At 42.3% G+C, this 14,894-nt stretch overlaps 1 protein-coding gene across 1 annotated transcript in view; it reads right to left on the bottom strand.

Annotated features, from left to right (window-relative positions):
• Positions 1-14,894, bottom strand: part of DUSP16 (dual specificity phosphatase 16) — a 97,067-nt gene that overhangs the window by 4,752 nt on the left and 77,421 nt on the right. The window contains exons 5-6 of the mRNA XM_033222832.1: positions 9,027-9,186; positions 1,209-1,332 (exon numbers count right to left, since the gene is read on the bottom strand). Of these exons, the coding sequence (XP_033078723.1) occupies positions 1,209-1,332; positions 9,027-9,186 (284 nt within the window). The remainder of the gene's footprint in view (positions 1-1,208; positions 1,333-9,026; positions 9,187-14,894) is intronic.

Below are 14,894 nucleotides of genomic sequence, written 5' to 3'. Positions count from 1 at the left end.
AATCACACAGCTACTAAATGACGGTGCTGGATTCAAAACCAGGCTGGTCAAATATCTGGGTCCATTTTTGTAACCACCATGTTAAAAAAGATTCATCAAAGGATCAAAACTAATACTAGATGGCTTTCATGTTTCATGGAGGAAATAAAGACTCAGAGATGACAAACAAATTCTTCAGCAGCCCCTGCGCCTCATGGATACTTTTCAGGTGATGCAGGAGTACAACAACACTGAAAATCTGCATTTGAATAAGGAACAAGAAAAACAAAAAATAAACATGGAAATCAAGTAACCTAAAGCAAATTCACAAAAATGGAAATAACTGGCTCAAGAATAACTAGTGTTAATGTAGGGTCCTCATAATGAGACTTCATTGCGTGATATAAGGGTGCCTTTTCTTCTGATTTCTAAATGGAGCAGGAGGACTTCAGGGAGGCCTGAACGGGGGCATGAGAGCTCATGCGGATGACCAGAGGACCCATCTCCTCCAGGCTCCTGACTTACGTGGGATGGTGTCTGGGCAGCTCATTTCTGTTTTCCAAACTTTCCAATTTGAGAAAAAAAATGCAACTGTTCAATCAGGCCTGCCCCTATAAGTCTCTCTATTTTTGATTCCTGATCAGATAACAATGAACCATCTCTACCCAACGAGACATGCAGAGGAATCAGATTCATCAGAGACTGGAGGCAACCCAGTCAAAATCACACACACACACAACCTGGCCGACTCTAGAATGTGGGACATTTTACTGAAGAATGGAGTCTGACAGTTATCTGGTTCATATTTGCATGTCTTAGGCTTTTTCTTCCCAGCAATCCAAAGTGCGAAGCAGAAGAGAGACTCTGCAGTGAGCATTCTATTAGAGCTTCCCCCCTCATAGGCACATTTACACCAAGGATACTTTTGCATTTAGGGAAAGCCATAATCTCATGTAACAGGATAGAGATCTCAGCCTGGATCTGTTGTTCCTTAAACACAGAAAGTGGCTGAGGATGAATCTGACACATGTGAGGGCAGAATTAATGCTAAATAGTAAACCAGCATTCTTTTCCAATCTTCGCAAGATCATTAAAAAATCCACAGTAACCTGTAAAAAGTGTGACTAAAATAATCATGACCTGCTTTATTTTGGTTACCCATCCTCATAATTCTTTATGTTTCAGGTCCAATGAAAAGCCAATCACAGAAGACACTTTCCTGCCCTCACCTGTAAGCTTCATCTAAAGACATGTCCATCCTCTTCATGATGTAGGCAATAGCGATGGTGGCAGAGCGGGAGATCCCAGCTAAACAGTGCACTAGGACACATCCATTGGAGGCTTTTGCTTTCTCTGTATGAGTCAAATGCAAGAAAGGTCACTACTAACAATTTTGTTCAGCAGTGAAATCTTGTTTCCATTTACTTATTCAATGTCTTCCACCTGAAAACCTCTATGCAAATCTCCTCTGTGTACATCATATTTATCCTTGCAAAATTCTTTTGAGGAGACAGGGGAAGGTAATTCCCTCACCACTGACCCCAGCAGGACAACTGGGGTCCAAAACTGTTTGTTAATAAGCAATTTGTTAATAAGCTATTACTAACTCGGGTTTCCTGGCTTACGTTAGTAATTTCCCCTAAGATATGGGTAATGTTTAGTTTATTCCTGTTATGTGACACTTCACATTTTTCCCTGATTTCATAAGAGATAGAATTACATTGATTAATATTATTACTACTATTTTGAGATAGTCTTGCTCTGTCGCCCAGGCTGGAGTGCAATGGTGTGATGTCGGATCACTGCAATCTCCGCCTCCTGGATTCAAGTGATTCTCCTGCCTTAGCCTCCAGAGTAGCTGGGATTACAGGTATGCACCACCATGCCTGGCTAATTTTTGTATTTTTAGTGGAGTCGGGGTTTCACCATGTTGGGCAGGCTGGTCTCTAACTCCTGGCCTCAAGTGATCCATCCACCTCAGCCTCCCAAAGTGCTGGGATTACAGGAGTGAGCCAATGCCCCTGGCCTCCTTATTTTTCTTCAGGCAACTTTTCTGTATGTCATAAAATGGCTCAACTTTATTTATTAAATTTTCGAAGAAAACCTTGTATATGCTATGAATCAGGTTTACCAGTTCACTTTAATGAGATCCCAGAGAACTTTTATCCCTTCCTTGATACCCAGGAGTTATTGTCTTTATTGCATTATCTCAATTCCCCACAACACGGTGGAAGGACTCATGGACACTTTGTTAGAACCAAAGAAGCAGGGAAATCCAGGCAGTGCTGCCGTCTCTCACTTCTGAGGGGCTTGACAGTATGTACATGTGGCAGGGGATGAGGTTATACCACACAGCCTGGAAGCTACTAACATTTTGGCCAGTTCCATGACTGCCTTAATTCTAAATAATTACATGTGTGCTCAGTCATGAAGCTGAATTCTCCCCTTTTCATTCTTGGTAGATACTACCAAAAGTCTACTGAACCTTGTGTTAAAATTCTTATAATTAACAGATATGCAGTGAATCTTGCTTTGGCAGCTAAATAATACAAGGCTATTCAATCTCACTGCCTATGTTATAAATACAAGTTTCTAGTGCAATGATTATTATATATAACAATTATTCATCATATATAAAGCAACACAGAGGGTTTGGGTAGTATATGAATAATCAAGCAGCAAGCAGCTTCCTTCTAGATAGGGAAACCAAACACAATAAAACAATAACAAATGAATACCAAGCAACACTCAAAGAATTGTATGCTATACAAATAAGAACACAGAAACTCATGTACACAGTCTCCTGCCTTCCTGTGCCTCCAGCATCCCCTTCCTTCTCAGCTATCATTTACCCCACGTTACTCTGTGTTTCCGTCCCCTTCTGCCCTGCTGCTAAGAAGCTCAAAGCTAAGGTTTCTACTCAATTTCAATAGGAAGTAGCAATTCAGATTTTTTGTCAGTTGCTGTACATTTCCTGGCCCCTTATTACTTGATTATTGCTCCTTTATCTCATTTTAATGAGTATGTGTGAGAATATGTGTATCTTTTGGTTGTAACCTATTATTGAAAACTGCTTCAAATCCTTACTGGAAGTAGTCTGGGTTTTTGTTTTTTAACGTTGACAATACTCTCATTAATTTTAATAATTATCTCGGCCGGGCGTGGTGGCTCACGCCTCTAAACCCAGCACTTTGGGAGGTTGAGGTCGGTGGATCACCTAAGGTCAGGAGTTCAAGACCAGCGTGACCAATATGGTGAAATCCCATCTCTATTAAAAATACAAAAATTAGCTGGGCATGGTGGTGGGCACCTGTAGTCCCAGCTACTCAGGAGGCTGAGACAGGAGAATTGCTTGAATCGTTGCAGTGAGCCAAGATTGCGCCACTGCACTCTAGCCTGGGCAACAGAGCGAGACTCCATCTCAAAAAAAAAAAAAAATGAATAAATAAATAAAATTAGGCCGGGCGCGGTGGCTCAAGCCTGTAATCCCAGCACTTTGGGAGGCCGAGACGGGTGGATCACGAGGTCAGGAGATCGAGACCATCCTGGCTAACACGGTGAAACCCCGTCTCTACTAAAAATACAAAAAACTAGCCGGGCGAGGTGGCGGGCGCCTGTAGTCCCAGCTACTCCGGAGGCTGAGGCAGGAGAATGGCGTGAACCCAGGAGCCGGAGCTTGCAGTGAGCTGAGATCCGGCCACTGCACTCCAGCCCGGGCGACAGAGCAAGACTCCGTCTCAAAAAAAAAAAAATAATAAATAAATAAATAAATAAATAAAATTAAATAAAATAATCTCAAAAACTAGATTATAAGGACCCAGAAGGATCTTGCTTGCTTCTAACAATCCCCCAAAAGATTTAACACTAGGCACATAGTAGGCATCTAGCTGATACTGGCTGATACATATTTTTAAAGCAATTTTAATAAAAAATAAGGTTGGAAGGAAATAAAACAATGACAGTAACAGGTGTTACAACTTTGAGGTTATAGGTTTCCTTTTCTCTGTTTTTCAAATTTTCTGCAATGTGCTTACAACTGTTTTTATAACCACAACTCTTTTGATGACGTCTTTTAAAAATGAAAAAAACAAGTGATTATACTGGAGTTGAGGTTCATCAGCACGCCTCTTGGGAGACATGAGCCCTAAACTGTGTCTTCAAGCAAAGGAATTAATACACACAGACCTGGCAGAGAGAAGGGAAATGTGTGCAAGAAAGCCCTGTGGTGGGACTGAGCAAAGTGCTCAGAAAACATCCTGCCTTGGAGAAGTAACCAGAGAGAAGGTTTCAAAGGCGGGAAGCAGGTGTTGGAGGGTGTTGGGAATGTTAGGCTAAGGGCTACATTTCTTTTCTGAGACAGGGTCTCACTCTGTTAACCCAGGCTGGAGTGCCATGGTGCAAACATAGCTCACTGTAACTATGAACTCCTAGGCTCAAGCGATCCTTCTGCCTCAGCCTCCCAGCTAGGACTATAGGTGCACACCACCATGCCTGGCTAATTAAAAAAATTTTTTTGTAGAGACAGGATCTTGCTATGTTCACTAGGCTGGTGTCAAACTCCTGGCCTCAAGCAATCCTCCCGCCTCCGCTTCCCAGAGTGCTGTGATTACACACGCTGCACAAGGCCAAGGCTACCTTTTTAATGTACAAAACTAAGGAGCCTCTTCAGGTTTCTGAATAAAGAAGAAGGCAATGATGATGAAAACTGGAAACGAGCAGGTGGCCATTATTGAAATTAAGGCTAAAATCTAGGTTAAGAAAGGGGAGAGAGAACTGCACATGAAAAGGGCAAAGATGTAGTGAGGATGAAAGGTTACAAAGGCTAAAAAGAAGGAAGTCATAACTAAGAGGGGTTACGGAGCCCAGCTCAAAGGACAGAAAAAAGAGAAACTTCAGGTAACAATTTTTAAAATATTTATTAACAACCAATTATGAGTCTGGTACTTTACAAGGTGTTCAATGCACATAACGTTGTCTATTTTACTTATTTTTATTTTCTCTTTTTGGTTTACTTTTTTTCTTCTTTTTTTCATTTTACATTATCTATTTTAATCCTCGCAGTATTCCTATAAGGTAGGTATATTATCTTCAGTTTCCAGATCAAGAAACTGAAATGCACAGAAGTTTGAAGTAACTTACTCAAACCACTTCACTTAATAACCAGGGTAGGAAGGATTCAAATACAGATAGTTTGCCTCCAAAATACATGGTCCTAATCACCTCGCTCTGTTGTGTCCATGCAGTTACGAGTTTGGCATGGGAGAGCTGGAGCAAGAGCCCAGGAGACAGTGAAGAGGAAGCAAGAGGCTGTATACATAGCTGGGTTTGGGGGCACCTCATAAGTATCCCATAGTACAAATGAGCAAACTCTGTTACTAGCACATTAACTAAAAAGAAAGACAAAACTCCACATAAACCTGAGTCCTTCCAACAAACCTGAAGACTTACCAAAATCTAATCTAAATAACAAAAAGAAAAGAAAAAATCCCTATGAGCCTGTAAGTCATTAAGGGGGTACATCATACTAACCATGGCTTAAAACACCATGGAGGAGAAGACTAGCAATTATAGTGAGTATGGGCTGAATTCAAAAAGTGGCCTGGAGATTTTGCCTTGAATTACTTGGGTGGGATAAGGATGATGGCTCTAATAGGACCAAGCAAATGAAATACTGTTAAGTATTTGCAGATATTACAAATACATTATAGTATGTGTTTTGTGTGTATGTGTTTAGCCAAGTTACAGAGTAAAGTTCTTTTGTATGAATGAAAGTGACATGATGACCCCCATATCTCCCATTAAAGGAGAAAATAAGTTGGGAGCAAAGTTATTCATATTCTCTCTTCTCTTCTCTTTTCTACTAAAGTTTAAACTTTGTCTCCTAAAGCCTACACATTGTCATGACTTTAAAAAACCGTATTCTTTTCTAGATAGATTTTGAAATCTGATTTTTAGCTGAAATTAGAGCCAATGTCTCTGGATCAATGTGACGTGCAATGTGAACATTAACCATAACTGTTTTTTGTTGTTTTTTGAGATGAAGTCTCACTCTGTTGCCAAGGGTGGAGTGCAATGGCATGGCCTCAGCTCACTGCAACCTCCGCCTCCCAGGTTCAAGAGATTCTCCTGCCTCAGCCTCCCAAGTAGCTAGGATTACAGGTGCCTGCCACCACACCCAGCTAATTTTTATATGTTTAGTAGAGACATGTTGGCCACGCTGTCGCAAACTCCAGCAACCTCAAGTGATCCCCCCATCTTGGCCTCCCAAAGTGCTGGGATTACAGGCGTAAGCCACCACTCCCGCCAATTGTTATTTTTTAAAGAGGCAAAAACTGAATGATTTGCTGAATGTTGTTTAGAAGTACAATGGGAGGGTGTGTGTTAACTTGTGGGGGTTTGTTTGTGATTTTTTTTTTTTTTTTTGAGATAGAGTCTCATTCTGTTTCCCAGGCTGGAGTGCAGTGGCACGATCTTGACTTACTGCAACCTCTGCCTCCTAGATTCAAGCGATTCGCCTGCTTCGGCTTCCCAAGTAGCTGGGACTACAGGCGTGTGCCACTACGGCCAGCTAATTTTTGTATACCGGGTTTCACTATATGTTGGCCAGGCTGGTCTTGAACTCCTGACCTCAGGTGATCCACCTGCCTTGGCCTCCCAAAGTGCTGGGATTACAGGTGTGAGCCACCTGGCCATTTGTTTGTGATTATTTAAATGTGAACTAAGTCATTTATCTTCACATGTTTCATAGAATGAATCCTAACTGAAGATGAAACCCTCAGCAACCTGGAAATCTTGAAAAAAGACAAGTGTTTTGGAATTACTCAAAATTCCAAAAGCATTAAACAGAATATTCCCCTCACAGGTGAAAATTATAGTATGGGGCTTAATATACATATTTCAATTTTTTTTTTTTTGAGACGGAGTCTCGCTCTGCCACCCAGGCTGGAGTGCTGTGGCCAGATCTCAGCTCACTGCAAGCTCCGCCTCCCGGGTTCACGCCATTCTCCTGCCTCAGCCTCCCGGAGTAGCTGGGACTACAGGCGTCCGCCACCTCGCCCGGCTAGTTTTTTGTATTTTTTAGTAGAGATGGGGTTTCACCATGTTAGCCAGGATGGTCTCGATCTCCTGACTTCGTGATCCGCCCGTCTCGGCCTCCCAAAGTGCTGGGATTACAGGCTTGAGCCACCGCGCCCGGCCTTCAATTTTTGTTTTTGAGACAGGGTCTGGCCCTACTGCCCAGGCTGGAGTTCAGTGGCACAATCTTGGCTCACTGTAACCTCCACCTCCCGGTTCAAGCAATCCTCCCACCTCAGCCTCCCGAATAGCTGGGACCACACAGGTGCACTGGTAGAGACAGGGTTTTGCTATGTTGCCCAGGCTGGTCTTGAACTCCTGGGTTCAAGTGATTGCTTGCCTTGCTTGGCCTCCTAAAGTGCTGGGATTACAGGCATAAGCCACTGTGCCTGGTCAATTCCACTTTATTTTTATTTTTTTTATTTTTTGAGATGGAATCTTGCTCTGTCACCGAGGCTGAAGTGCAGTGGCGTGATCTCAGCTCACTGCAAGCTCCGCCTCCCTGGTTCACGCCATTCTCCTGCCTCAGCCTCCCGAGTAGCTGGGACTACAGGCGCCTACCACCACACCATGCTACTTTTTTGTATTTCTAGTAGGGACGGGGTTTCACCGTGTTAGCCAGGATGGTCTCCATCTCCTGACCTCGTGATCCGCCCGCCTTGGCCTCCCAAAGTGCTGGGATTACAGGTGTGAGCCACCACCACGCCTGGCCAATTCCACTTTTTTAAAGGAACTGATTCTTTTATTTTTAATTATGGTAACCAATTCAGAGTATTTAATTATAGACTAGAGTGCTCAAACTTATGTAACTGGGGAGGAAAAAATTTCTTACATAGGGCCAGGTACGGTGGCTCACGCCTGTAATCCCAGCACTTTGGGAGGCTGAGGTGGGCGGATCACAAGGTCAGGAGATCAAGACCATCCTGGCTAACACGGTGAAACCCCGTCTCTACTAAAAGTACAAAAAATTAGCCGGGCGTGGTGGCAGATGCCTGTAGTCCCAGCTACTCAGGAGGCTGAGGCAGGAGAATGGTGTGAACCCAGGAGGCGGAGCTTGCAGTGAGCCGAGATCGCACCACTGCTCTCCAGCCTGGGCGACAGTGTGAGACACCGTCTCAAAAAAAAAAAAATCTTACATGGAACATCAAGAGTCGCACGTGTGGTATGTTACTGAGGAGCTAGTAGTGTTTCTCCTCTGTTCAGCCAATGTCCACTAAAGCCACATTCCAAATACACATCACCAAGTTACCACCCAGCAGATCTGATCCTGTGGCACCAAAATGCCTCAACAGTACCCAGTGGCCAGAGAAGCTCCAGAATTGAACAGGCCCAGGAAGCAGAACAAAGTATGGCACAGATGAGATACTGTCAAGACCACTGCCAGGGAAGTGACCAAATGAGAGACAGTGTGTGTGTGTGAGAGAGACTGTGTGTGTGTGTGTGTGTGTGTTGTGTGTGTGTGTGTGTGTCAACATTCTATTAGATCAAATACTACTTGAAATTACTGGCATGTGGACCCCGGCACACTGACATAAAGACTTAAATGTAGTGGGATTTGTTTTCACAAGATTTGACTTTTCTCTGTGGAAAACATAGCAACAAGGCAACAGGGAATATTACCAAAGTTTCCCAAAGGCTTTTACAGGATTTGAAAAAGTTGGAGGAAGAATTTAACCCTAAAAGCTTAACTGATTTTCAAACACTTGCAAATATATAATTACAGATCCTGTGAAGCTTAACCTTGGTGGTGTTAAATGTTAGCTAGAATGTCACAAGGTCAGTCCTTAGGGACAGTGTGACACACATGTCACCTTGACCACTAGATGAGTAAGCTGCACCACGTGTTGTTTTCAGACGTTTGAAATCTCTGAAATAGGCTCCTTTTCTCTAAAGAAAAAAAGGGGGGCTGCGGGGGTCCACCGACACATGAGACGATCACCCACAGGACCTGTCATATTATTTGAGCTACTTACCAATGAAATCTACTGATTTGTCCAACCACGGCAAAATTTTCTCACAAAAGCTGTCATTCACAGGTACACGCAGGAAATGAGACTCAGGGATAAAGTCAGGCTTTGGACAGGTACTGCTGGCATTTAACACATAACCAATCCCATTCTGCTGCATCAGTTCCTATGGAGAGGAAGAGCAGTTAAAGTAACTAATAATATGGTAAACATGATCATTCTGAAAGAGTGAAGTTTAATGCGATGATAAAAATGCCCAGTTTCCTTGAAATACAATTCATTTAGATCAGCGAAGTCCAAAAACCCAGCAAAATGACATACAGAGACAAGTTTTAAGAAAAAAAAATGTAAGAACAACAAAGGCTATTTAAAATAATATGCTTGAAGCCCACACATCATTCATATATATAGTCAAGTCTCTATTATCTTCATTACTAGAGAGAGAAGTGGAACAAAGAATACAAAAGAAAACAACAGTGTATACGATTTTAGAATATATGGACGCACATTTTCTTCCCACACAGAACACGCTGGTTCTCTAAGATACAGTTCTAGTCATTCTTCTCACTCTAAATACTCTCTCTGAAGGCTGCACTTATTTCTATAGCCTTCATTACCAGTTCTACATGCTGATGGCATGTGTGTGTATGTGTGTGTGTGTGTGTGTATATCTACTCTTAAATTTCCAACCCATATCTCCAACTACCTACTAGCTATCAGGATGTTCCACAGGCCCTTCACATTTAAAATGTCAGAAACTTGCCGGGCGCGGTGGCTCAAGCCTGTAATCCCAGCACTTTGGGAGGCCAAGACGGGCGGATCTCGAGGTCAGGAGATCGAGACCATCCTGGCTAACATGGTGAAACCCCGTCTCTACTAAAAAATACAAAAAAAAACTAGCCGGGTGAGGTGGCGGGCGCCTGTAGTCCCAGCTACTCAGGAGGCTGAGGCAGGAGAATGGCGTAAACCCAGGAGGCGGAGCTTGCAGTGAGCTGAGATCCGGCCACTGCACTCCAGGCTGGGCGACAGAGCGAGACTCCGTCTCAAAAAAAAAAAAAAAAAAAAAAGAAAAGAAACTAAACATACTCTCTTTCTTCCTGTTCTGCCCCCAACTCCTGCCTCGTCTCTAATCCCCAAATTGGTTTAGGGTAGTAACATCGACCTAGCCAGCTGAGCTCGAAAATAAAATGGGGTTCCTTTCTCTTCCCCATGACCCTCATTCAAATGGCTGCCAAATCCTTTTGGAATCACCTCTTCCATTGATCCTCTCCTCTCTATACCCATTCACTGCTCAGTAGCCAAGATAACCAAAAAAGTCACCAGGAGCTCTTGAAGTTTGCAGTGGTTTTCTCTCCAAACCATGTTCTGAACAACTAGAGCAATCTCTGTTATGATTACCTCCAGGCTGGGTGCTTTATCCACATTCTTTTCATTTCCTTGAGTCTCATTTCCTGCTCCGGTCCCATACAGCACCCCCAACATCAAATGTATACCCATCCTCTGTGCTTCTGTTCACACCGTTCCTGTGCTTAGAAAGCCCTGTCCTCCTTCCGGAAGACACTCTTCCCACTTCTCCTACTTTGTGTAACCTCATCTATGAACTCTTTCTCACTGATGCATAATTAACCCTTCAGTTCCCTGTCCTTCCAGAGTACTTTGTTCACACATTAAGCACCTAGTATAGTGTGTTAACATTAACAGATAATTCTCATCTCCCGTTATGTAATGAAATAATGAATGAGATCTTGGACCGAGTCTTGTTTTCGCACCTTCAGCCCAGGTACAGAGTTGCACTCAAAACGAATCTGTTCAACTGACATCCATCCACCATTTAGCAGGCAAGCCCACACAAACCTGTTTCATTTAGTCATCCCCCTCCTGCCTCTCAGGAGATGTTCCAAGCCTGGAATAATTATCTTAGTCTAAGCCATCTTGGTCATTTCTTCCTTCTCTTGGAATACTACCTTTTCTACAAATCTTTTCCAACTACCTGAAAGAAAATTGGCAATTTTCTTCCTATATTATCCTTCTGAAACATGCCAGTTCCCTAATCTCTTCATTTACTACATTTGGCACAACAAATATACTTTATTTTACATAAAAGGTGAACAACGGCTGGGTGCGGTGGCTCATGCCCGTAATCCCAGCACTTTGGGAGGCCAAGGCAGGTGGATCACCTGAGGTCTGGAGTTCAAGATCAGCCTGACCAACATGGAGAAACCCCATCTCTACTAAAACTACAAAATTATCCAGGCGTGGTGGCGCATGCCTGTAGAAGAATCGCTTGAACTCAGGAGGCGGAGGCTGTGGTGAGCTGAGATTGTGCCCACAAGAGCAAAACTCCGTCTCAAACAAACAAAAAAAACGTGGACAGCATAAATCCAGATTGTGTATGCAACCATCTCTTATCTCTGAGACAACATCGTCAATAAACAGCTTTTGGAACTAGGTGGATTTCTTAGATTGGCCAACACCCTTCAGATATGCCAGAGCCCAAGTCTTCTGATGGTCTCATGCTTCTGTTAGGTTAACAATCAGGCTACGTAGATCTTAATGGCGTTTACTACAACCTTTAAACTTTTGTACATGTGCAAAGGTTACATTTGTTTTTCTATGTGTGAACCCAAGCTGAGTGTATCTAGTACTATCTGATCAACAACAGGGTGCAGGAACTGGTTCAGGATCACCCGTGTAAGAACAGAAGTGGGTCACTGGAGTTAAATCAGCCTTTGAGGACTTTCTCACCAATAGTACTACATTTTTCTCCTTTCCACCAATGGTACTACAGATATGTTAAAAGTAAAAGGAATTAGTAATAGCCCTATCCACTCAATTCAATAATGAAGATATTACAGAAGTTTCTGAGAAATGAGGTGACTCTAATAGTGTTATATACTGTACACAATCAAAAGACAACAAGAAATTCTAAGAGAAAACATGTTGCAAGTCAATCAGAACTGTCAAAATTGATTTTCCATAGAAAATACAACGATGTACACTTCTGACAAGTAACCTTAATAGCCTACATTTTATAGAAATTACAACTTAAGCCTATATTAAGTCAAAAAATATTGAGTACCTTGGTTAGAGACCTTAATTAATTATACAATGACACATGGTACTGATTAAGAAAATGATACCTAACATTTAATGAATGCCTACGATGTGCCAGGTACTGTATTAAGCGTTTAAATGGACTGTCTCATTTAATTCTCACAACCACCCTTTGATGTGGGTTCAATTATGGACCTCCTGGGGTCAAGTGATCCTCCTGCCTCAGATTCCTGAGTAGCTGAAACTCCAGGCATGTGCCATGGTTCCCTGCAAAAAAAATTTTTTTTTTTTTTTTTGAGACGGAGTCTCGCTCTGTCGCCCAGGCTGCAGTGCAGTGGCCGGATCTCAGCTCACTGCAAGCTCCGCCTCCTGGGTTCTCGCCATTCTCCTGCCTCAGCATTGCGACTAGCTGGGATTACAGGCGCCCGCCACCGCGCCCGGCTAGTTCTTTTTTGTATTTTAGTAGAGACGGGGTTTCACCATGTTAGCCAGGATGGTCTCGATCTCCCGACCTCGTGATCCGCCCGTCTCGGCCTCCCAAAGTGCCAGGATTACAGGCTTGAGCCACCACGCCCGGCCCCCTGCAAATTTTTTAAAATTTTTTTGTAGAGACAGAGTCTCGCTATATTGCCCAGGCTGCTCTCAAACTCATGGCCTCCAGCGATCCTCCTACCTTGGCCTCCTAAAGCGCATGGATTACAGTCATGAGCTACTACATGCAGCTAGTAAAATATTTTAAATGCAAAATGAACTGAGAAAAAAATAATTTAATGGCTTTATTTATAAAATTTTTAGCTTAAAAGATCTATTGATTAAATCTACTATCCAGATGCTACCTGAAAATTTTTTTGGAATAATAAGACGGGACTTGATAAATAAAACAAGCACAGTTTTTAAAACAAACAAACCAAAAAAAAAAAAAAACCCTTAAATACTAAATATAATTTGGCTACTAAATTAAATATAAATAAGTGCCTTCTCATCTGGATTGGTAGTCAGTGGAAAAAGTCAGTTAAGGGGGAAATCATTAAAAATGATACATACTCAAAACATTGTTTTAACTTAAAACAAATAAATGTACATGAACACACTGATTTCTGATGCAGGACCACAGCTTTTTCTTTTCTAGTTTAGCTGACTGGAGTTCCTAAGCAGATCACACCTAAATGCATCTGCCACTTACAGTTTTCATTTTTTAAAGAAGAGCAAGAATTTGTAAAACACTATCAGTGCCAAAGACTTCTAGATTATAACCGTCCCCCAAATACTTTACAGCTCCCTTATTCCCACCTAATTTGACATATACATATATATATGATTCATCTTGTTGTAATGGTGAAATTGAGATGGAACTATAATTATGAAGAATGAGTCTGATTGTTTTGTGGAATAAGGATATATATGTATATATAAAGCAATCTGTCCTTCCTGAATCTTTCCAAAACACCTAACTTAGGTCACAGAAAAACATCTCTCTTCTTTCACATTTCATTGGTGTATATCATATTTTAATTAACATACATAATTATAATAACAAGTCCAGTGGCCTAAACAAGTTCAAGAACACACACAACTGATTCTTGGTAAGTATGCTATTCAGATGGTGGAGGCAGATGTGCTACAGCAAAGAGCCTACTCATGCAGCAGGCATTCACCTGCCAAAGACATGGGGAAGAGATGAAGTGGAATCTCTGGAGTTGGTTAAGAAAGTTTCTAGGCCGGGCGCGGTGGCTCAAGCCTGTAATCCCAGCACTTTGGGAGGCCGAGACGGGCGGATCACGAGGTCAGGAGATCGAGACCATCCTGGCTAACATGGTGAAACCCCGTCTCTACTAAAAATACAAAAAACTAGCCGGGCGACGTGGCGGGCGCTTGTAGTCCCAGCTACTCGGGAGGCTGAGGCAGGAGAATGGCGTGAACCCGGGAGGCGGAGCTTGCAGTGAGCTGAGATCCAGCCACTGCACTCCAGCCTGGGTGGCAGAGCGAGACTCCGTCTCAAAAAAAAAAAAGAAAAAAAAAAAGAAAGTTTCTAAAGTTTCATATAACTGTTGTTAGTTTGCTCTCTTGATTAAAAAAAAAATTTTTTTTAAACAAATTTCCATACGAACGGCTGGAAGGGGATCTTAATTTTTTTGGTGTTTTTAAGAGAGGGTCCCACCATGTGGTCCAGGCTAAACTCGAACTCCTGGATTTGAGTGATTCTTCCGTCTCAGCCTCCCGAGTAGCAGGGATTATAGGCGTGTGCCACCATACCTGATTGATCTTTTTGTTTGTAACAGTGAAACTAAGATGGAACTATAATTATGAAGAATGATTCTTTTGTGGAATAAGGATTGCTTTTATTTATAGATACGTGTCAATGACTTCTTACTAAATTATAAAGAGATATTTATATAATTCATTCATTGTAGTTTCAGCATGTTGTATAAAACATACACAGCTGAGTATTTACTCTGTCCTACAATTAAACATCACAATCTTTAAGCATCTAGAGAGCAGTCATCATATGCTGTTAAATATTTAGCTCAACTTTGTGCTAAGTCTGCAAATACACACTTTCTACTGATTAGATAATCCTTCTTCACTGGCCTTCAAAGATCCTTCCAACACCTTGGCCTCACAGTTCTCTGAACTCCTCATCTTGGCCACTCACTCCCATGAGAGCTAGCCTGGTCTCTCACTACCAATAACCACAAACCCTCCATAATCTTGATTTCACACACCCTACTCTTGGATGACTCTTCCACTTTCCAGCTCACTCTCTCTTACACTACACTACACCCAGAATCTCAACCCCTGCAGGAGGACCTACAGTCTGAT

The sequence above is a fragment of the Trachypithecus francoisi genome, unplaced genomic scaffold, assembly GCF_009764315.1.
Source record: "Trachypithecus francoisi isolate TF-2019V2 unplaced genomic scaffold, Tfra_2.0 Lachesis_group11, whole genome shotgun sequence".
NCBI classification, from domain to species: Eukaryota; Metazoa; Chordata; class Mammalia; order Primates; family Cercopithecidae; genus Trachypithecus; species Trachypithecus francoisi.
The sequence above is the reverse complement of the archived record's forward strand: the minus strand, read 5'-3'. Positions and strand labels throughout refer to the sequence as shown.